Source organism: Siphateles boraxobius, unplaced genomic scaffold (genome assembly GCF_051911475.1).
Source record: "Siphateles boraxobius isolate OS27281-9 unplaced genomic scaffold, OSU_SipBor_1 35, whole genome shotgun sequence".
Taxonomy (NCBI): domain Eukaryota; kingdom Metazoa; phylum Chordata; class Actinopteri; order Cypriniformes; family Leuciscidae; genus Siphateles; species Siphateles boraxobius.
In genome coordinates, this window is record NW_027508975.1 from 12,711,170 (window position 1) to 12,733,646 (window position 22,477).

Genomic DNA, 22,477 nt, shown 5'->3' on the forward strand with positions numbered 1-22,477 from the left:
GTATTTGGTTTTATTGTTGCCTAAAATATACATAAAGAGATAACCGGAGTAGCCAGAGCATGCTGAGTGACGCGATCAAGAACGCAGCTGTTATATTTGCAGAATAACCAGACTCGCATCCTCTCGTCCTCAGGAGTTCGTTCTCCTGAGTCGAACTTGGCAAGTCGGAACTACCAAGGACGCAAGTCCGAAGTTTGCGTACTTGGTATTGAGAAACGGCCTTAGGAATTTTTTTTTTTTTTTTTTTTTACTTTTTACTTGCTGATACAACATTGGCTTTATACAGACACCAGATGTAGTGTCATGCAAAAGTGAAAAGTTTCAGTTTCCGATGCCATTATGGGTGTAATTGTCACCCATGATTTGGCCTTTGAAAGTGTTCAATGATGCTGTGAATATAGTAAGTACAGTTTTGGTTGTAAAATATGTTACAAATGATAGACTCATATGAGATGAAGAATTATGCAATCATGAAAGTGACCTAGAAAAGTTTTAAACAGTGGTGCCATGTTAAGATCAACAGCTGATAAAAACAGTTGTGGTCAGAATTAATGGCAAATATTGGCACTCTTTTATTAAATACTTTTTGCAATCTCCTTTTGTCAAGATAACAGACCTGAGTTTTCTCCTATAATGCCTGAAGAGATTGGAGAACACCTGACAAGAGATCAGAGACCATTTCTCCATACAGAATCTCTCCAGATTCTGCAGATTCCCAGATCCATGTTGGTGCTTCTCCTCTTTAGTTCAACCCACTCATTTCCTATAGGGTTCAGCTAACGGAACTGGGACAGCCATGGCAGAAGCTTCATTTTGTGCTCATTGACACATTTTTGTGTTGCTTTTGAGTTTGTTTTGGATCATTTTCCTGATGGAAGATCCAACCACGGCCCATTATAAGATTTCTAGAAGCCGTTATATAAGCCCTGTTGATATTTGATAGAATCCCACAATGCCATGTATCTGAACAAGATGTCCAGGATCTCCAGCAGAAAAATAGGCCCACAACATTGAAGATCTAACGGTATATTAAATTGTACACATTGGGTACTTTTTATCCTTGTGTGCACTAGGCTTGCTACGGTAGTCGGTGTTACCGGTGTTACACGGTGTTCAGTCACAACACCGATTTCATCACTTGCCCACCGCGACACCACGGTGAAAAAACAACAATTTTTTTTTTTTAAAGCATTAAAATATTTAACGCAATTACCCAGTATCCGTTTTTTTCTGTCACCCGTTGACTAGCGTTGTATGATCATGCTCTTATTAATGTGAATGCTGCTGGCGAAGGGGGCAATCGAGACTGTCCCTCCAGCCGAGATGAGGTCCAGCGTCTACAGCCCCTACTTCATTGTCCCCAAGAAAACCGGTGGGTTACGGCCAATCCTGGACTTGCGCGTGCTGAACCGCTCCCTTCACAGGAAGCCGTTTAAGATCCTCACCGCCAAACGCGTTTTCGAACGCATACGGCCCCAAGATTGGTTTGCAGCGATCGACCTGAAGGACGGTATTTTCTCGGTATGGACATTGACTCGGTCGCCATGTCCGCGCAGCTTACGAGCGAGCGCGCGCAGTCACTGCTGACTTGCCTGAGACAATTCAAGGGCAGGAGTGCGGTTCCACTGAAACTCTTTCAGAGGCTCCTGGGGCATATGGCATCTGCAGCCGCGGTCACGCCGCTCGGATTGCTTCATATGAGACCGCTTCAGCTTTGGCTTCGTGACCGAGTCCCGAGCTCCGAGTACCAGTTACTCCGACCTGCCGTCAGTTCTTCACCCCTTGGTCGAACCTGAGTTTTCTCAGGGCAGGTGTCCCCCTGGAACGAGCTTCCCGGCATGTTGTTGTCTCAACAGATGCCTCCACCACGGGCTGGGGCGCCATGTGCAATGGACATGCTGCTGCGGGCTCCTGGACAGGACCCCAGCGGCTATGCCATGTCAATTGCCTCGGAGTTGTTGGCAGTACGCCTTGCCCTGCACCGCTTCCGGGCGCTGCTCAGGGGTCAACACGTACTAGTCCGATCAGACAATACCGCCACTGTAGCGTACATCAACCGTCAAGGTGGTCTACGCTCGCGCCGTATGTCACAACTTGCCCGCCACCTCCTCCTATGGAGTCAGGCATCTAAGGTCGCTTCGAGCCATTATCATTCCCGGAAGGCTGAACTGTGCAGCCAACGAGCTCTCACGGCTTCAGCCACTCCCTGGAGAATGGCGACTCCATCCTCAGTCGGTCCAGCTGATTTGGGACCAGTTCGGGGATGCACAGATAGATCTGTTTGCCTCCCACGACTCGACCCATTGCGCCCAGTTTTATTCCCTGACCGAGGGCACGCTCGGCACGGATGCTCTAGCGCACAGCTGGACCAGGGCCGCAAGTATGCGTTTCCCCCAGTGAGCCTTCTTGCGCAGACCTTGCGCAAGGTCAGGGAGGACGAGGAGCAGGTCATCCTGGTTGCCCCCTACTGGCCCAGCCGGACCTGGTTCGCCGAACTAGTACTCCTCGCGACAGCACCTCCCTGGCCGATCCCTCTGAGGAAGAACCTTCTTTCTCAGGGAAGGGGCACCCTATGGCACCCTCGTCCCGATCTCTGGAACCTTCACGTGTGGCTCCTCGACGGGACGAGGCAGGTTTGAGTTCCCTACCATCAGCGGTGGTAGCTACCATCACTTCCGCTAGGGCGTCGTCCACGAGACACGTCTATGCTTTGAAGTGGAACCTCTTCGTCAGCTGGTGCTCTTCTCACCGAGAAGACCCCCAGAGTTGCTCGATCAGCGTTGTGCTTTCCTTCCTTCAACAGGGGCTGGAGCGAAGGCTGTCTCCCTCCACCCTGAATGTCTATGTTGCTGCTATCGCCGCACACCATGACCTCATCGAAGGTAAGTCGGTGGGGAAGCACGACGTGGTCATCAGGTTCCTGAGAGGACCGAGGAGACTAAATCCGCCTCGCCCTCCTCTCGTTCCCTCTTGGGACCTCTCAGTGTCGAGCTTAAATTCCTGTCTATGAAGACAGCGCTCCTGGTTGCTCTGGCCTCCATCAAGAGGGTAGGGGACCTGCACGCATTCTCCGTTGACGAAGCGTGCCTGGAATTCGGGCCGGCTTACTCTCACGTGATCCTGAGACCCCGGCCTGGATATGTGCCCAAGGTTCCTACCACTCCCTTCCGGGACCAGGTGGTGAACCTGCAAGCGCTGCCCCCGGAGGAGGCAGACCCAGCCTTGGCACTGCTCTGTCCAGTACGCGCTCTCCACGCCTATGTAGACAGGACGCAGTGTTTCAGGACCTCAGACCAGCTCTTTGTCTGTTATGGTGGGAAGCTGAAGGGAAAGGCTCTCTCCAAGCAAAGGTTGTCTCACTGGATAGTGGACGCCATTGCTTTGGCATACCAGCAGCAAGGTCGACCGTGCCCCCTTGGTGTGACATCCGACGTAACTCAGAGTGACAACGAAAGGGAACGTTTACGGTTACGTATGTAACCCTCGTTGCCTGAGTAGGGAACGGAGACGTTACGTCTGCCTGCCACTTTCCGCTGTACCGCGGGGATCGCCTGAGCTCAGTCTTGGCTCCTCAGCGAAGAAACATATCTGCTTGCTGCGGCTTCCTCCTTTTATACCCACGAGGTGGGGCGGAGTTACGCCATGCAAATTCCGCAGACCCATGGCATTTCTTTGCCATTGGCTCGTTTTGTAATACTCGAAGTTGATAGGCTTTCTAAGCGAAACCCCATTCGTCGTCATCCGACGTAACGTCTCCGTTCCCTACTCAGGGAACGAGGGTTACATACGTAACCGTAGACGTTTCGTTTTCAAATTAGCGCCAATTCAGCGCACAAAAACAAAACAGTGTTGCTCCGCACGACCGCACCAATATGCATGCCCGTGCAAACGCGCGCATTTTACGCATATCGCGCGCATATCCTCACCGTCACATCCCTGGTGTGCACCAAACCCATCTAGCGTGTTTGCTGCCAAAAATCTCTTTTTTTTTGTTTCATCTGACAACATTTGGGGATGTAGGGGCTGTTTTATTTTTGTTTATTTATTTTTTGGTAGGCTTCTGACCCCAAGACTCTACTAATCTCTGCAATTCTCCATCTGTGATCCTTGGAGAGTCTTTGGCCACTCAAACACACACGTCCTCTTCCTGGCAGATTCGTAACATCTTTAGTTGATTGGAACTTCTTAATTATTGCCCTGATGATCAAAATGGGGATTTTCAATTCTTTATCTCTTTTCTTACAGTCACGTTCTATTTTGTGTTGCTCAAGAATCTTTTGATGTACATCAGAACTATATATTTTTTGGTTTTACTCATTGTGATGGATGATTAAGGGAATTTGGCCGTTGTGTTTCCTCATATTTAAACTCCTGTGAAACAAGAAGTCATAGCTAGACAATTTCATGTTCCTAGTCACCCTGGTGTGCTATAAAAAGGTAAATATTAATGGGAATATACTTCAGAGATATTTTATTCGTAAAAAATTTTCTGGGTGCCAATAATTGTGGCCAACATGTTTTGGAGGAAAAAATTATTTTCATAATGTGATTTCCCCCACACTTTCAATTATTTTACTTCAATGAAAGGTTAGATTTTTGCAAATTTTTTGAATGAAAGATCAAAAGGATAAACAATGCAGATTTATTTTAAAAAAAAATTCTAGGTCACTTTTATGATTGGATAATTCTTCATCTCATATGAGTCATTTGTCATCATTTGTAACATATTTTTCAAAAAAAGCCATGGATTTCTTTAGGTGTAAAACTTTTCAGAGAATAAATGCACACTTAGTTCACCCTGAACAAAAGTTAGGATTCAAAAAGAAGCAAGGTTTACTTATGGCAGAAGTCACTTGTTGTAGGTGTTTAAGGTGTATATGTGTCTTACATTAACAATGGTTGCTTTATATTCTATACAGAGCCTTTGATTGTGCTTTTTTGCTTGTACATTCTGTTTCAAGTCTCTCACCACTTAATATGAGATCTTGGATTTCGCTTTTCCAATCGATAGCCCAAAATGTTTTTGAGACTATTTTTGTGGTTTTGCTTGAGGGGGTTTGAGTCATTTTATTGCAAGATCTGTTTTGTACATGCCTATATTTCAGCTTTTGCATTTTTACAGATGGTCCCACGTGGTCTAGTCCTCTGGTACAATGTGGGATTCATGGTTTACCCTGTGATGCCAAGCTGACAGAAAGACAGAAAGATATTCTGCCTTCAAAAGCCAACCAGATGAAGGCATGTTAGTAGACAGGACGCAAAAATTGGATTCGGAAATGCATGGCTGGCATCTTACCTCTGTGTAGGCAGCATTTTTCACCATGCAATTTACCACTATCCTGTGTGTGCAGGTCTGATGGTACTGTTGAAAGAAGTAAATTAATTTAGTAAATTACATAAAGAAGTAAATTAATTTATATATGACAACATATGATTTTCTACTGAGACATAAGCACTGTAGTCATTGATGGACCATTATGGTGACTGTATGAAACCAGTTCCCTTAGGTGGTGCCCTAATACATAAAACTCTACCTGTGACTGACTGGTCACAAACATAGTTTCCTACGGACATTGACTATTTAAAGTCCAAGAGGTCACTGCATGACAGAGCACAGTCTGCACTGGGTTCAAACATCTCTCCATAAACCTCTGATATAGTGTTGTGTAGATATATAAATGTGGATGCCAGTGTAAAAAACTGATGGTATTAAAGGTTCACAGGAGCTCAGTGAACTCCATTATTGCTAAATAAAAAGAAGTTTGAAGCTACTACAACTCTTCATGAATATGGCAGTTTGGCCAGATTGGTCATTTGGCCTAGTCTGGCAAAGGTCAGGCAGGTTAACAAGAATCCAAGGCCTTAATCACAGATATTTAGAGCTTCTTTTAAGAGATCAGTGTTGTGGGATTGGAAGTCTAACAAGGCAAGCATTGTAAGAATGACGGGTCATTTCCAATTCTGTCTTTTGGAAAGAAATGTTTATATAACCAGCACCTGGGTTAAATCAAAGCCACATGTTCCATACAGCTGTATTTCCAGACTTAACTATTCCATTTGAACTTCACACACACAGGGGCATCTCTCCTTTTCATTTGCTTGTTAACCTCTTCGAGTGACAAGTGCATTGTGACTGCAACCTCTGCTATCTCACGTAGATTGGATCCTTTTCTCTCTCCTGTCGTTTGTTTTCGATCTTTTTATTGGCGTCATTTCAGTAGCTGTCTTTTTGATCAGTGCGCCTGTGTTCCCCTGTTCAATCTGTCACATCGCTTTGTGCCTCTGCCCAGATCCTACGTCAATCCCTCTTTTTTTGACATATAAAAAAATAGAACTAGACTTTGGTGTTTTCAGAGTGGTTGCCCCTCCAGAACTCCTAGGTGTTCTAGGATGCTTCTGTTGAAGTGCAACTGCTAAGGTGTAGCTGTGCAGTTGCTAGGGTGTTTTGTGTGGTTTCTAGGTTGTTACATCCTGGACCAAATCAAAAAATCTCACCAAAATGTGACTGAAGCTTGTCCATGAAAAAGGGGGTTGCAAGGGCGTTGTTGTGATGTTGCTAAATTGTTGCTAGGTTGTTGTTTACTGGTCCAAGTCAAAAGAGTCCACCAAAATAGTGAGTGATGCTTACCCATGCAAAAGTTACGTCCACAGTGCTAAGTTACTGTATGAAGTTGCTTGGGCATTGTTGTGCTGTTGCTAAGGCGTTGTTAGGACATTTCGAGGTTGTTATTTTCTGCCAAAATAATAATAAAAAAACCCCACCAAAATGTGAGTTGTTCTTACCCATCAAAAGCCACCTCCAAAATGTTAGGTTGATGTGGGTGGTGGTCAGGGCATTGTTATGCTGTTGCTAAGGTGTTGCAAGGTGCTAGATGATTTACTGTCCCAAATAAAAAAGCCCACCAAAATATGAATGATGCTTGCCCATGCATAAATTGGTGTTGCTAGGCAGTTGTTAAGACATTGCCAAGCCAATGTGAAAGCTACCTTCACAATGCTATGCTAATTTTGGTGTTGCCAGGTTGTTGTTCTGTTGTTGCCATAGTTTCCTAGATGTTCAAGTTATGCAATTGTAATAGTGAAGTTTGCCCTTACAAGCACCACTAAATGTTGTTTTGTTGGACCCACCATTAAAGAGGAGCTTGTTGCCTCAGGCTTATGGGGCAGTTGTGGCCTAATGATTAGAGACCCGGACTTGTAACCCGAAGGTCACGGCCCTGTGTGTGTGCTCGCTACTCATTACTCCTAATGTCTGTGCACTAACTTGGATGGGTTAAATGCAGAGGACAAATTCTGAGTATGGGTTGCCATACTTAGCCTTCACGTCACTTACCTTTGCTTTTATTAATGCTGAGAACGTTGAGTCCTTTAAAATTGGTTTCAAAATGAAACAGCTGGAAGATCTACAGGCAGAGACCAAAGCGAGCTAAGAGGATACTATAAACTGTGGAAATTAGTCTTTTAGGCATTCATTCTCACGGCTGTATCATAAAGCGCTTCCAGAGCCTTTCTTTCTTCCTCTGTCTTCTTTCCCTCTTTTTCAAGTCTCCCAGGGGGAAGCCCAAGCTGCCTGGAGTAATTACGCTTAATGATCACCTGATAATTATAATAGTTCTCACTTAAGCTAATTTCTCGTTATGTTTTGGAGATGAAGGCCCAGAGCTGCATAGCCCTGCACTGATCTCTGTTGCCTGCCAGTGTGCGTTTGAGCAGGAGAGGAAGGGCGTGCATGAAAGAAAATGGAGAAATGTAGCAAGAGGGAGAGAGCGTAATAGAAGATAAATTCCTCTGTCTTACGGTTCTCACTCAAGCACTGCTGATACGGTGGTATGCAATTACAGCGCTCTCTATAAAGCTGATTTTAGGGGAGAGTTACCCTGTTGTGCATTCTCATTTAAAGCTCAGCTGATACGCCTGCTGGAAAATAAGGATTGATGATAGATCTGGTTTCAGTCTGTTTGTCTAATCCAAGTGTTGTTTGGTCTCTAAAGGCCTGCCCAAAATCTGATTCAGCCTCACAGTATCGATTTACAGCAATGTGTAGTGACATTTCTCTTTCCTTTGTTCCTCCCTCTCAGACTTTCATTTGATCAGTTTTCTTCTCTTTTCCTTCATCTCTTAAAGCCAATGTGAAATCAAATTTTTCCCTGTTTACTTCTGTATTACATATTCCTGGTCTTTTTGCGAATGTTTCAATATATATTGCATTTTACACATCTGAATTGCTTCCTTTTTAGTTTTAGTTCACCAGTGTAGACTAGTTATTGTTAATCAACAGCTAAATAACTATTTTAAGCTATTGATGTAGTCAACCTAGCTTTTATAAAAATCTTCCCAATATAGTTAACGCAGTAATTTAATGCTGGGTCATTTTAATGTATTAAAGGTTACAGCAAACTACAGTCCAAACTAACGTGAATGTGATAGCTACAGTATTGTGGCCAAGGAAATAATATTTTAGCTCAGCTGTGAATTTACACTTTGAACTTAAAATAATTAAAGAGAAGCGATAAATAAAGATAATAAAGATTGTACTTTTGGGTCTTCATGCAACAACAAAAATTCAGCATGACCAATGTAGTCTGATTTGCAAACAAATTATTCATGACTTTAAAGAGTTCTTTGTCAACAGTGAAAAATATTCACAAAACAGACCTAAACAAATTAGTTATTATTTTGAATCGGACTCCACTGGTCAAAGAAGTTCTTGACACCTGACTCAAACACCGATCCAGAAGATTGACTCAAAATGAAGAGAACTGTAAAGCCATATTTACACTGACAGCAAGGTCATGATGAATGTTTAATTTTCATTTACTCACCCTCATGTCATTCCAAACCCATAAGACTTTTATTCATCTACAAATGAAGGTATTTTTAATATTCAATATTTTTGTTCATCCATTGAAAATCCACACAATACATTTTTTCAAGCTTCAAAAAATGTATAAATAAATATATAGAGCATGTAAAAGCAGCCATGTCACCCTGTGGCCCAGGACTGGTTACCCACTGAAGCTAAGCAGGGTTGAGTCTGGTTAGTACCTGGATGGGAGACCTCCTGAGAAAACCAGGTTGCTGCTGGAAGAGGTGTTAGTGAGGCCAGTAGGGGGCGCTCACCCTGTGGTCTGTGTGGGTCCCTAACGCCCCAGTATAATGACGGGGACATTATACTGTAAAACAGCACCGTCCTTCGGATGAGACGTTAAACCGAGGTCCTGACTCTCTGTGGTCATTAAAAATCCCAGGATGTCTTTTGAAAGAGTAGGGGTGTAATCCCGGCATCCTGGCCAAATTTGCCCAGTGGCCTCTGTCCATCATGGCCTACTAATCATCCCCACATACATATATATATATATATATATATATATATATATATATATATACTAATTGGCTTCATCATTCTGTCTCCTCTCCACCCGTAAGCTGGTGTGTGGTGGGCGTTCTGGCGCAATATGGCTGCCGTCGCATCATCCAGGAGGATGCTGTACATTTGTGGTGGTTGAGGCTCCTCACCCCCTTCTATGTAAAGCGCTTTGAGTGTCGAGAAAAGCGCTATAGAAATGTAATGAATTATTATTATTATTAAAAGTAATCCATATGAACCCAAGTCTTCTGCAGAGACATGATCACTTTTTATGATGAACAGATTTAATATAGTAAAAAGAAGCTCAAACATGCTTGTATAACTCAGGAACCAAACCTCATTGCACAAACTTCTTTTTACCATATTTCATGTGCTCTTTACACATGTGTTGATCAAAGTTTATATGTGAATAAAAGGCTAAAATAAATCTGTTCATGATTGTGTCTCTTCAGAAGACTGGGAATAAACCGCTCGAATTACATGGATTACAATTATTGAACTCTTGTGGTTGGATGATCAGAGGATATTAAAAATATATTTTTTGAGGTGTACTAACCAACAAGGAAAATGTTGTTCATATTTATGTGATGTTTTTCGAAAACTGAAATAAACCGTTTTCTTAAGTGCATGTTAACGGGGTCAACCTGCACTCCCACTGGTAGTCACCACTTCGAATCTCTGCTTATTTGCATAAAAATTCACAATGCATAAAATCAAGTCAATAAATCTCACTCTCCTTAAATATCCTGTTTCAAAAACATGTCACATTATAGAGGAAAAATGCTTTACGAATGCCATCTGATGTTGATTTTAAACTGTTTCTCAATTGCCCTCTCTCCCTTTCTTTTTGCAGGAGGAAGCTACAAAAAGATTGGATACTATGATATGACCAAAGGCAATCTCTCTTGGTATGGGAATGACAGGTGGATAGGTGAGTACACATTTGTCTCTCTCATCTCCCATAGATGCTCTTGTTTATCATTGTCTGAAGCACTCTTCTCTGTTTTAAACCTCCTTTCACAAAATCACTCACATTATTACTCTCACCATTCCTCTACATCTCTCCCAGTATCACAGCTGCTCATTCTAGGCCCCGCCCCCAAAACGACGAGAACCGCGGACGACAGACTGCTACAGGGCATTAATCAATCAGTCAGTCAAATTCTGTTTAGCATTCTGTCCGTGAGGGCAGCCGCGCTGCGGAAGCTCCACACGGCTCTACCAAAAAAAGACAAATGAATGCCATTAGAAAACCGCCAGGAGTTAATTCCAATCATAAATTGAGCAAGCGCACTGATAAAAATTGCGTGCAATTTAGAATGAGTGATGGTTTCATTTAATCTTTTTAATTTTATTTGATGACCAGTTCACGCTCAGTGTTGCTGACGGTGCACTGAGAAGATGCCAACTGACAGCTGAAAACAACACAAATCAGACGCAGCCCAGGCTGTTCCCCAGCTGCCTTCCAGCACATGCTAACCTTGACTGGACGAGTACAAATCGTCCAATCAGCACGGGCGACACCGTGTGCCTCAGCTGATTGTCTTTGCCTGTTATTTAAACCCTTGTGGGTTCCGAACAGAGATGTTGATTCTTGAGCTTTGTGATAGGAGCCTGGGTTTGTTGGTTTATAATATTGGGGGCATAATGCCACATCACCGTGCTCATTATGTGACCATTTCTATGCCTAGACATTTCCCTAGATGTGCTCTCTGTGGGCTTACTCGGTTGTGAACTTGCTTATTAGCTTATTAAAAACTCACTGAAGCAGTGAGCACCATGGCAACTGAAGCACGTAGACATTGCGAAATGCGCTAATTGCCATTTTCACAAGGCGTATCGGGGGCCTTGTGATGGAACCTGTTTTTCATATATTTACCCAGCTTGCAACTGGGAATAGTGCCCACAGCATTGTCGTACACCCCAGGTGGCTCGCACAGTCTGGCACCTTTAACTTCTGCATTAGTTGTCGATGATAGATCTCTTTAGAGGTCATTGCTTTAACAGCAACCCTTGACTGTGCCAGACTGGGAGATGCTGCGAGTCTGCCGGTGAGTTGAAAGGTCATCCTGCCCCTTTAATCGTGACAAGGCGAACAGGAATGCAAGATCATCGAAGTTAGAAAGGTTTGTTAAATGACGACAGATGACCCTTAAGGCGGTGCTGTACCATCTGGAAATGTACACACAATTGCCACCCAACTTTTAACCTTGCCGTCATGGTCAATGGCGCTCACGGACAGCGTATTCCAGGGAGACGGCAGCGATGTAGACCTAAAAATAATCAGTGCTGCGATGTGCTGAAATAAAGGCCTCTTGAAGGAGAGGATGACTTTGCTCCAGATTGGATGCCACGTGTTGACCGATCTCTTGCGATTTTCTCGCTCTCTGTCTACATCTCTCATCTGTACCCTCTGCAAAGTGAAGGTTGCATCCCTTCATCTCCCGGCTGAATGGGATTGGTTTGAATCTTTGTTCAATTGTTTCTTGCTGTTACCCATCCACTTTAGTGATCTCTCTCATTCTCTCTCGCTCTCCCTGGTCGCCCCTGACAACCGCTGCATCTGCGCCTTTTTCTCTCATCGCTGTAGCAACCATTATGGATTTGGTTGCCATGGCAACATACTGTCCCGATTCCACCATCAAGGACAGGGGGAGGTATTAAACAGCATGAGCTCTCTAGCCCTCAGAATACATACGTACTCGCACATTTACAACCATTTACATTCGTCACGTACGCACACACACACATTCATTGTTGACCTAAATTGCTTTAGAGACATCTTCAAAAATCTTAATTTTACCAACTTAATTCCTGGTCTTATTTTACAAGATTTATCAGTGCATGTAAAAAATTTTAATTTTTATAATCTTGCACCGCTTCTAATATGACTTCCCTTTTCACCAAGCCATTTTGTTTTTCAGCCTCAAACCATCTTTTGCAATCTAATCAATTACAGTTTCAGAGTTTTACCAGAAAAAATATTCTTTTTGGCTGTAAATCGGTTGCCAAACCCATTTCATGTACAATCGACACCCAACTGACTGGTGATATCTATGCATTGTGTTACCCAATCAAAACAATGAGCTGCCAGTAAATGCGTTCGCTCAGCTCCACAAGGCAGCTGCACACAGATCGCAAGTTAATTTTAACACCATAGCAACCACTTTCTATTTACACAAACCACTTAAACTCATGTGTCGTGCCATATCACATCTTGGGGTCTACAGTATCTCTTAAGATTGTTGCAGCATCAGTGGGGCTCCGCGCTGTTTCCCAGCATCCCAGAATCCATCAGTTGGCCATCTTCTGCCCCGAGCAGTCGTGTTCAGTAGGATCTCCCACTCTCCTTTAATCAATATCAGCGAGATCCACGAGGGAGATGGCCTTACGTGAACCTCTAATTAAGACTGACAACCGCTGTGCTTATCAGATGCTCTGGCCAGGGGTTCCGGTGGGGCCGCATGGGCAATATGAGTCCTGTCGAGCTTGAGGACCTGGGCTTCCTAAAAAACCATCAGATCTAGAGATAGATGTAACAAGCTATAATTGTCCCCAGCCAATTTGTCACTCGCAAAAGAATGTGACGCTATACCTCTTGTGTGCAGCCCACCCATTAAAGGAAGCTGACCACAAATGCACCATGTTGTCCTTTGTTGTTGCCAAATGGCCAGCCGATTACCCAGTGAAACAGTCTGTGATGGTATCGCTTCACAGAGACCAGAGGGGGAGAAGCTGTAGTCAAATGGCAGTGAGGTGAAATTCAATAGCTATCGCTCTCTCTGCGGACCTCAATTCAGTCAGTTTATCATGAGATAGAGAGAGAGAGAGAGCGAGAGACCAAGAGGGAGGCACTGTAAAGTGACTCAACTGGCTCAGAGAACAGTTCAGAGCTGCCTTCCTTTTCTGTCTCCTCTTCAATTGTGTCATTATTAAATATACATGATTATTACATTACTTTTTTAGTATTATTTATATACTTTTATTCACAGAAAAAAATGTTTTTGTTTTTTTTACTTTCAAACTATTTTCATTTAGAAATTGCTAGTAAGTTTAAAAAAATTACATTTTGAGGTCGGAATACTTAAATTTTCTATTAAAATCTACTCCAGTAATCTTTGTTTTATTTACAACTCGATAAATATTTTTTTAAGCATAGTATTAATTCATTTTAGTGCTGTCAAATCAATTAATCGCAATTAATCGGATCTAACATAAAAGTTTGTGTAATATATAATATGTGTTTGTGTTTGTGTTTGTGTGTGTGTATACATATACACACACATATATATATATATATATATATATATATATATATATATATATTTATATGCACACTCACACACACACTATTTACATGCAGGTCATTGTGCTCATGTGGGAAATGGAGGTTTGAGTCTGACCTGCATCGTGCTCTAATCCCCTCTCACTCATTCCCCAATAACTTCTTGTTCTTTCTCTACTGGATCTGTTTAATAAGGGCAAAAAACTCTTATTTAGAAAGACTAAATAGCAACAACCTCAATGGTTTTTTTTAAAATTTTATTCATGAAAGTTATTTTAGTATAATATAAAATAATAGTCTACTAAAAAGCCAAATTTTTCTCTCCAGGTTCTGGCCCACCTGCTGATCAGACTGTGGTGATTCAGAAGTTCAGATATTTGTCACAAAAACTCTTCATCTCAGTATCTGTTTTCGCTGGCTTGGGCATTTTAATGGGGATCGTTTGTCTCACCTTTAACATTTACAACAGCAATGTCAGGTATGTTTAGCTGTATGCACCTGCTTGCAGGCGTGTGTGTATTTATATTGCATAACCACGTTTGAGTTCAGTGCAGAGGACAGCATGCTACATGCATACAAGTATCATGGGTCCCATTCACACATTTATGCATTCTATGTGTGTAGAGACACGCCCGGGTTCAAACATTCTAATGCATTACGAATAGCAATAGCATTGCACAGATTTGGACTAATGTGTGTGTTGTGTGTTTCAGTCTTTTTATCTTATTGATATTGAAACTTTCAACTAGATTTTCTCAGCAGACAGCTTAAGCTAAAACCCTGAACACTTACAAATCTTGTCATTCACTTACAAATCTTGTCAAATGTGTGAGTGCGTCTATGAATCTGCATGTTTCTTTGTGTGATGATAAGACACAGGAGTTTAAGTCCTATCCACTGTGAGAGACTAACTAAATTAGCTGAATGCGAGTTCACTACACTAGCAAAAATTTACAAAAAGTCCATATTTGAAGTATCTTGGAACACCATATTATATAAAATATTAATTTAGAATATTAATATTAAATAAAAATATATTAATTTTAGAATATATATATATATCAGTGTCTTCTATGTATGGTATCTGTACCACACATAGAAAAAAAGGTTCTAAATAGAACTTAGAATAGAAATTCCCATCATGAGATAATTTTATGGATTTAGTTTTAATGAATTAATTGTTTTAATTCGTTATTTGTTTTGATTACATTTTATGAATTAAACAGCTCGTAAACATACTTAATCATTAATCACCTGTTAAACATGAAAACATTATGCAATCATTTAAGGCATTTCTCCTTATTATAGAACCTTTTTGGCATAAAGAGTTCTTTAAAATTGAGTAAAGAATCCTATGGTTCTATATAGAACCCAATTGAACCTTTTTTTCTTAGAGTGATGGCACTACCACACTACTTGTGTCTTTGGAAATATCTGTTCCATGTATGAAACCATTGTTACCTGTTGAACATACATGTCTTTGCAAACTTCTGCATTTTGCAGATTCAGCAATATGTATGTTCATATGTTGAAGGTACATTCAAAACTCCCAGCCTTACTTGAATAACATGACGGCAGTCGGCTGTATGATGGCTCTGGCTGCAGTTTTTCCTCTGGGAATTGATGGACTGCATGTACGGAACTCCCAGTTTCCTGTGGTCTGTCAGGTAAGCGCTCAGGCAAAATGTGTAATGCTGTTGTTATTGATGTTATTTGTAGTAGTAGTAATTGAGTTTTTAAAACCTCCTCAGACACTTTTCTTCAGAAGGGCTATAAGGAGACGTATCAATTTTTTTCTTTATTTATTTTTTTTCCCTGAGGCCCACTGATAATGTTAGCCAGGGTTTCTTGTATCAAAAAATATGAATTATTCAGTTTTTTCTCAACCATTTTTCACCCACTCTCAGACCCTTAAGTATTAAACAGACTTGTTTTACCTCCTTACTTTCAAACATCTATATATGCCCTCTTAGCTTACATTTATTTATAGGTCCCAGGCTTGCCGTCAGGTCCAATTTAGTTTGCACTACCCCTTCCTTTAGTAACAGCATCTTAGCAAAGCCTAAGATCAGAACGATTTGTTTTTGCAGCTTAATTTTAATAAATGCATTTTTGGACAGTGGAGGAAGTTTGAGATCTAAAAAGTTACAGTGTGTTTGCATTTGGGGATAACCGTTATATATATCAGCACAAAAACGGTTATCAGTTATTATAAATATTAGTTGTTTTTATTGGATATTTATTGTGCTTGCTCATTTCTGCTATTTTTACATTTAATTTACATTTGCAATCTTTTAACACTCATTTAAAGTTAATCATTAGAAACATTACTATTTTAATAACATTGTTTAATATAATATTTAGCAAACCTTAAAATGAATTGCCCATGTTGTACATTATAATGTTGTGATGCTTAAATTCATTAATTCGTTTAAATTGCCTTTCTTTTAATTTATTTTGATAAAATAGTATATCATTTTAATATCAGTAATTTATCGATTATTTATCTACCAAACATTAGAATAATGATAAGCTTATCGATACTGGCCAGATTTTTATATTGTTGCATCCTTATATCCATAATATACACTGTCTTTTAAAATTAAAAGCTGAAATATTGGCTAAATTGATTTTTTAAAATTAGTATTATTATTGTTGTTGTTTTCCTAGTTCCGTTTGTGGCTGCTTGGACTTGGCTTCAGTTTGGCCTATGGAAGTATGTTCACGAAGATCTGGTGGGTTCACACTGTGTTCACAAAAAAGGATGAGAAGAAAGACAAGAGAAAGGTGAGTACAGAACGAAGGTTCCCTATCAGTCAGTCACGTTCGACGTTAAGGTCAGTGACTGACAAATTGGGATCTTACCTTTGAGTGGTAACAGAACAAGCCAATGCACTACCGAGCGAGTGAGATTTGCATCGCAAGCCACTCCCCCGCTTCCGGGTTATAAGGCAGCGTGCGAATACTCACATTAAGTTTTTTTGCTTCGGAGCCGAGTCCCGCAACAGAGGCGTTCATCACGGGCTGGGGTGTTAAATGCAATGGTCACACAGCCTCGGGCTCCTGTACAGGACCCCACCTGCAGTTGCACATCAATTGCCTCGAGTTGCTTGCAGTACACCCTGCCCTGCGCCAGTTTCTGCCGTCGCTGCGGGGCAGGCTTGTGCTGGTCTGGACAGACAAAACATTGAGAGTTGCGTACATCAACCACAAGGGTGGTCTACGCTTCTGTCGTATGTTGCAACTCACCCGCCATGTCCTCCTGTGGAGTCACAAGAGAATCAAGTCCCTTCATGTCATCTACATCCCTAGCGAGCTCAATTGTGCGGGAGCATACAGTTGGTACTCAACCAGAATAATACTTTTACCTCCGCCGCTCCCGCCGCGGTAATAATCGGGTGTGTATTTGCTGTGTTTGCTATTTAAAGCTGTTTGCTTTAACCACAAAGAGGCGCTACATTCACAGACTTTGAAAAGTGTCAGTTTATTCTCTCTACTGCATAACCGCCTGCGGCGCGGCTCATTCAGAGCGTTTGAAAGCTGGTAGCAGATGAATTCAAGTGAAACATTGTAGTTAAACAAATTCATAATCACAATACTGAAATTAAATTGAATAAATAATGAAAACATTTCAACATAAAACATTGCAATAGAAACATATTAGGCTCAATGAGGCTTTGGAAGAGCATAAGACGATAATTTACAGTGTTCAGACGGTAGCTCAGTATTCAACGCAATAACACGAGCCTCACGGACCTTCAAGCGATCCGAGATCGAATCTCAATGTAGTCAACATGCTGTGGGCAGACTTCATTTATGTTTTACCGTTCTTGATGCTTAAATAGGTAACTGTTTATTAGCGAGTTTATTTACTGTTTATTTATTTAAAGTCAAGCGTTTTGTTTAATTATCAATGGAACTTTACAACATAAATTTGCTACATTCCAGTAGAGCCGCTGCACAACGAAACTGATGAAGGAAGATTACACGATCGCGTCAGAAAATGAAAATGATGAAGCACGTCTTTAATCTGCTAAATTATTGTTTTGTCAATAATTCACGAAATTGAGACGACACTGATACCCGGCCATAACAGCGGAATTAATTTTTCAAAACAGATCCATACATTGAAAAAGACTGATTTTGTTGACTTGGCTACACAAAATAACAGACTAACTAAAAAGTATTGCTTTCAACATAAAAACAAATGAAAATGTAAAAGAACACTAATTAAGTTAATTAGGTTTGAAATCCCATCGCACATTTCAAGGTTTAAATAAAGTGTCGGGACAGTTTATTTATTTAAAACAGGGTTGCATTGAGTTTAGAGTTTATTTTCTTTGCAATGCAAAAATAAGAAACAGAATCTTATTCTTGCGACATTTTAAATTTGTATTGCCAAAGAAATTGCAGCTAAATTAAACAATTAAAACAGTAGGCCTACAAAACGAAAATAGTCCAAAGCGACATAAATTAAGAACATGCGTTTTTCTTTGCCTATCTCTCGTGCTGGAACCCTTTTTAGCAAGTTTATTTTGTCTTCCTCCCTCCAAAAAAACCTATAACAAATTATTTAGCCTTTGTTGCTTCAAAGACACATCATGCCTTGTTGAATTCACCTTACAATAAAACGAGGTTGATCTCGAATTAAAGAGCTCTGTATCTGCTGCTCACTCGCATTCTCTTGGCATCAACGTAAAGTCATTCTGTTGGATAGGCTACTATTTGTTCCAGTCTAAAATGGAAATGCATGGTGCAAAAAAACAGGCTATATGGTGTAACAGAGTTTTAGAACTAGACAAATCTCTCTGCATTAATAATAGGATAAATGCATTAATAGGCTAATATAAAATTTACAATAGTCCATATTTGTTTGGGATTTGAACCCGTGTCATCTAAATGATCGAACTGTAAGGTCTACCACTTGGCCATGAAGTCTCAGTGAAATATCCAAACGTATGTTTCTCCGGTGTGTGTTCGCTCACATGAGCGAGAAAACATTTTGTCGTTAGCCTATTGTAGACCTTTACAGTTTTAAAAGATGATATCTTATCTGTATGACCAAAAATTACGGAGTAGGCTATAGCCTATTAAGTTCTTTTAGCTGTTATGAGAAAAATAAATTAAAGTGAACGCGCCGCTGCGTTTGTCGAACTCTAATTCAACATGCCAGAATAAAAAACGATTTTAGAATAATGTGTAGCGCCACGGCGTGGTGTGCCAAAACACTTAAGTATAAACTTCAATATTTCGTTCAAAACGCTTTGTGACGTGAAAAGCCATGAATGTATTAAGGCCACTGGAACCCCCACCGGCAAATCGCACCTTGTTACAACCGTGTTTTTAAAAACTCTTTCATAGCCTACCGGTATATGAAACCCCATTAAGTTTTTTATTTATTATTATTAACAGAACTGCTTTTGAAATTATTTGGAAATTACCATGTAGTATTTCATCCTTACTGTTAATTGACATTAGCCCCGCACTTACGTTTCTAAATGCGGCAATTTCGGCTGTTTTGCTAAATGCCCCTTTGCGCCACCTGGCGGTCATTTCGCGAACGACTTTGAAATGAGACTGGATTATTTTTGCAGCGGTGGATTTGCCGCGTTACAAGTCGCGGCGGTAATAGGCATTCTGGTTGAGTACCTACTGTACGTCCAGGGAGGAGTGGCGACTTCACCCACAGGCAGTCCAGCTGAATTGGGAACACTTCGGGGTCACTCAGGTAGACTTGTTTATGACCTTAGAGACAACCCACTGCCAGTGGTTCTATTCCCTGACCCTCGGCACAGAAGCACTGGCACACAGCTGGTCCCGGGGCCTACGCAACTATGTGTTTCCTCTAGTGAGCCTGCTCGCACAGACACTGTGCAAGGTCAGGGAGGACAAAGAGCAGGTCTTGATGGTTGAGCCGTACTGGCCCAACCGGACCTGGTTACCGGAACTCATGCTCCTCTTGACAGCCCCTCCCTGGTAGAACCTATTTGTTGATTAGTGTTCTTCTTGCAGGGAAGGCCACCGTTGATGCCTATCAATGTCATGCTTTCCTTCCTGCAAGACGGGTTGAGCGAAGGCTGTCTCCCTCCACCCTGAAAGTGTATGTTGCCGCTATTGCCGCACACTGCAGTTGACTGGAAGGCCCTCTGGAAATACGACTTGATCATTAGGTTCCTGAGAGGTGCCAGGAGGTTGGATTCTTCTCTGCCATACCTCATCCTGTCTTGGGACCTCTCCTTGGTCCTGATGGCCTTTCAGAGAGCACACTATGAATCCTTGCAGTCAGTAGAGATTAAAATCCTGTCTTTTAAGACAGTGCTCCTGACCGTGCTCACATCCATTAAAAGGGTGGAGGACCTGCAGGCATTTTCGGTCAAACAAGTGTGCCTTGAATTCAGGCCTGCTAACTCTCACGTCATCCTGAGACCCCTGGATATGTGCCCAAAGTTCCCACCACTCCTTTTAGGGACCAGGTGGTAAACTTGCAAGCGCTGCCCCCGGAGGAGGCAGACCCAGCCCTTGCATTGCTGTGTCTTGGTCACGCATTGAGTTTGCACGAATGTATGTGGACCACACACAGAGCTTCATAACCTCACAAAAGCTATTTGTCTGCTATGAAGGACAGGCTGTCTCCAAACAGAGGTTGGGCCACTGGATTGTGGATGTCATCGTCTTAGCATACCATTCCCCAGGCGAGCCGTACCCCCTGGGAGTGACAGCTCACATAACACAGAGTGTTGCTTTCTCCTGGGAGCCTCTCTGGCAGACATATGCTGAGCTGCGGGCTGGGCAACACCTAACACATTCGCAAGATTTTGCAATCTCCAAGTGGAGCCGGTGTCTTTCCATGTATTTTCTACCAACAGGTGATATGCAGGAGGGATTGCTCGGTGTCTCACTTGCTGCGTCATTCCCCTCTGAGGATGGGATATGAGTACTTATTTTGCTCCTCAGTTGAGTTCCCCTGCTGCTGAACCCTGGTGGAGTTCCTCGGCAGTCAGATCCTGTGGAGGCATCTAACGCCAGATCTAGTACAGGTGTGTATGACTGGTTGGTCAGCCCCTGTACAAGAATAGATGCCCCTATGTTGTGATTTCTCTCTTTAGGTGATGCCATATGTGTATTCTTCTACGGTATGGCTCCCCTGTTGGCGAGGTTGTGTCTTTCCCTTGGCAGAGTCCACTCTGCCATCTCTGTAACGGTATTGAACAAGGTGGGATCTACCATAGAGATCTTCCATATGTAGCACTGCCCTGTCGGTCAGTCCATATTTGTAACTCCAGATGTTACCTCCCTATGGGCAGGATGTGGTCTCCGTAGCATTCCTTTCCAGTTGGAATAGGCATGCTTTCCCAGTGTTATCCAATAGTTTCACTGTTCAGGGTGAATGGAACATCAGTGATTGACATTCTCTGTGCACAGTCCTGTCCTACTTCCACCCCAAACAGGTGCGGGGCGACCAGCCTGCTTGCTCAGGGCACTGTAAAGGGGAAGCAGTTGTGGCGTCTTCCATAGAGATTTCAATTCGTCTGTCACTAATGTTAATGTTGAATGTGACTGACTGATAGGGAATATGTAGGTTACTAATGTAACCGGGAACGGAGACTTTACCACCCGTTGCCACAACTCGTGTACCTCGAGTACCAGCTGGTACCCCATCTCGGCTCCTAAGCAACTTAATGTGAGTATTCTTCGCACGCTGCCTTGTTTACCCGAAAGCATAGGAGCGGCTTGCGATGCAAATTTCACTCGCCAGTGTGCATCGGTTTGTTCTGTTACCACTCAAAGGGGATTGGGCTCTCAGGCTAGATCCCAATTCGTCAGTCACTAATGTAAACATCTCTGTTCCCTCCTTCACATTAGTAACCTAGACGTTTTTTTATTGTCATGTTTGGTTTTGAACTACGTTTAGGTTTTCATGTCTTGTATTCCTGTTATTGTCACAACCAGGAACATGACAAATCAAGGAACTATGTCATTGTGATTTCCCTGTTCTTCATGCGATCTTGTCATGGGGTTCCTTTGTCTCGTGTGTCATGTTTTGATTGGTTTATTGTGTTCATTGCTTTCAGGTGTGTCTTATGTCATTAGTCCTTGTGCATTTAGACCTCATGTTTCCATTGTCTCGGGTCTAGATTTGTCTAACATAACCTGTTGTTGGTGAGTGTCTGTTTATAGCTCTTGTCCAAGTCCGTTCTAGTCAAGCCATGTTAAGGCCGGGACACACCAAATCGGCCATCGGGCAATGACGGGCCATTTTTGAGTGTTTGTTGGCTTAGTTTTTACGGTGTGTTCACCGTTAGCTCTAGTCGCATGCTGTCTGTTTTTTTTGGGCCAATTCAGCATGTTGATTTGCTGTCTGACCATTGGTGAGAGAGAGAACTCTGATTGGCTGTTCAGCTTAGCAAATGATTCAGTGCACGAGAATAAACGCAAAAGTGATGAAAGCGATCAAAGCAGTCAAGACAGTACAGACAGAAGGCTTTTATAATTGTACGTCATCTTACCTGAGGATTCAAATGCACAAAATATTTTCATAATAACAAGCTGAGTGGAATGAAGAAAGTGATTGGCAAGATTGATATTCAAAATGGTGCTTTGTTTACAGTTGTATATCTGCAGTCCTAGTTTCGGTTTCACTTTTTGAATGGTGTGACGGGTACATAGCCCACCTCACATATTTTGGCCTCTACCATGGGGTAAATTGGTTATCGTTAAGTTTAACTTAATATGGTTACTTTATTTAAATCCTTTTTTTTAAGTTTATAAGAAAAACACAGGACAATGAGTATCAGTTTAATAAAATCATAAATGTACAGAAGGGT

The 22,477-nt window shown here is 42.0% G+C and overlaps 1 protein-coding gene across 3 annotated transcripts in view; it reads left to right on the top strand.

Annotated features, from left to right (window-relative positions):
- Positions 1 to 22,477, top strand: part of gabbr1b (gamma-aminobutyric acid (GABA) B receptor, 1b) — a 137,686-nt gene that overhangs the window by 87,152 nt on the left and 28,057 nt on the right. For all 3 annotated transcript variants that reach the window (XR_013190460.1, XM_077196426.1, XM_077196427.1), the window contains exons 15-18: positions 10,221 to 10,298; positions 13,980 to 14,130; positions 15,187 to 15,319; positions 16,323 to 16,439. Coding sequence is in view for 2 of the 3 variants with exons in the window: in XM_077196426.1 (XP_077052541.1) it covers positions 10,221 to 10,298; positions 13,980 to 14,130; positions 15,187 to 15,319; positions 16,323 to 16,439 (479 nt within the window). In the remaining variant the exon portion in view is untranslated. The remainder of the gene's footprint in view (positions 1 to 10,220; positions 10,299 to 13,979; positions 14,131 to 15,186; positions 15,320 to 16,322; positions 16,440 to 22,477) is intronic.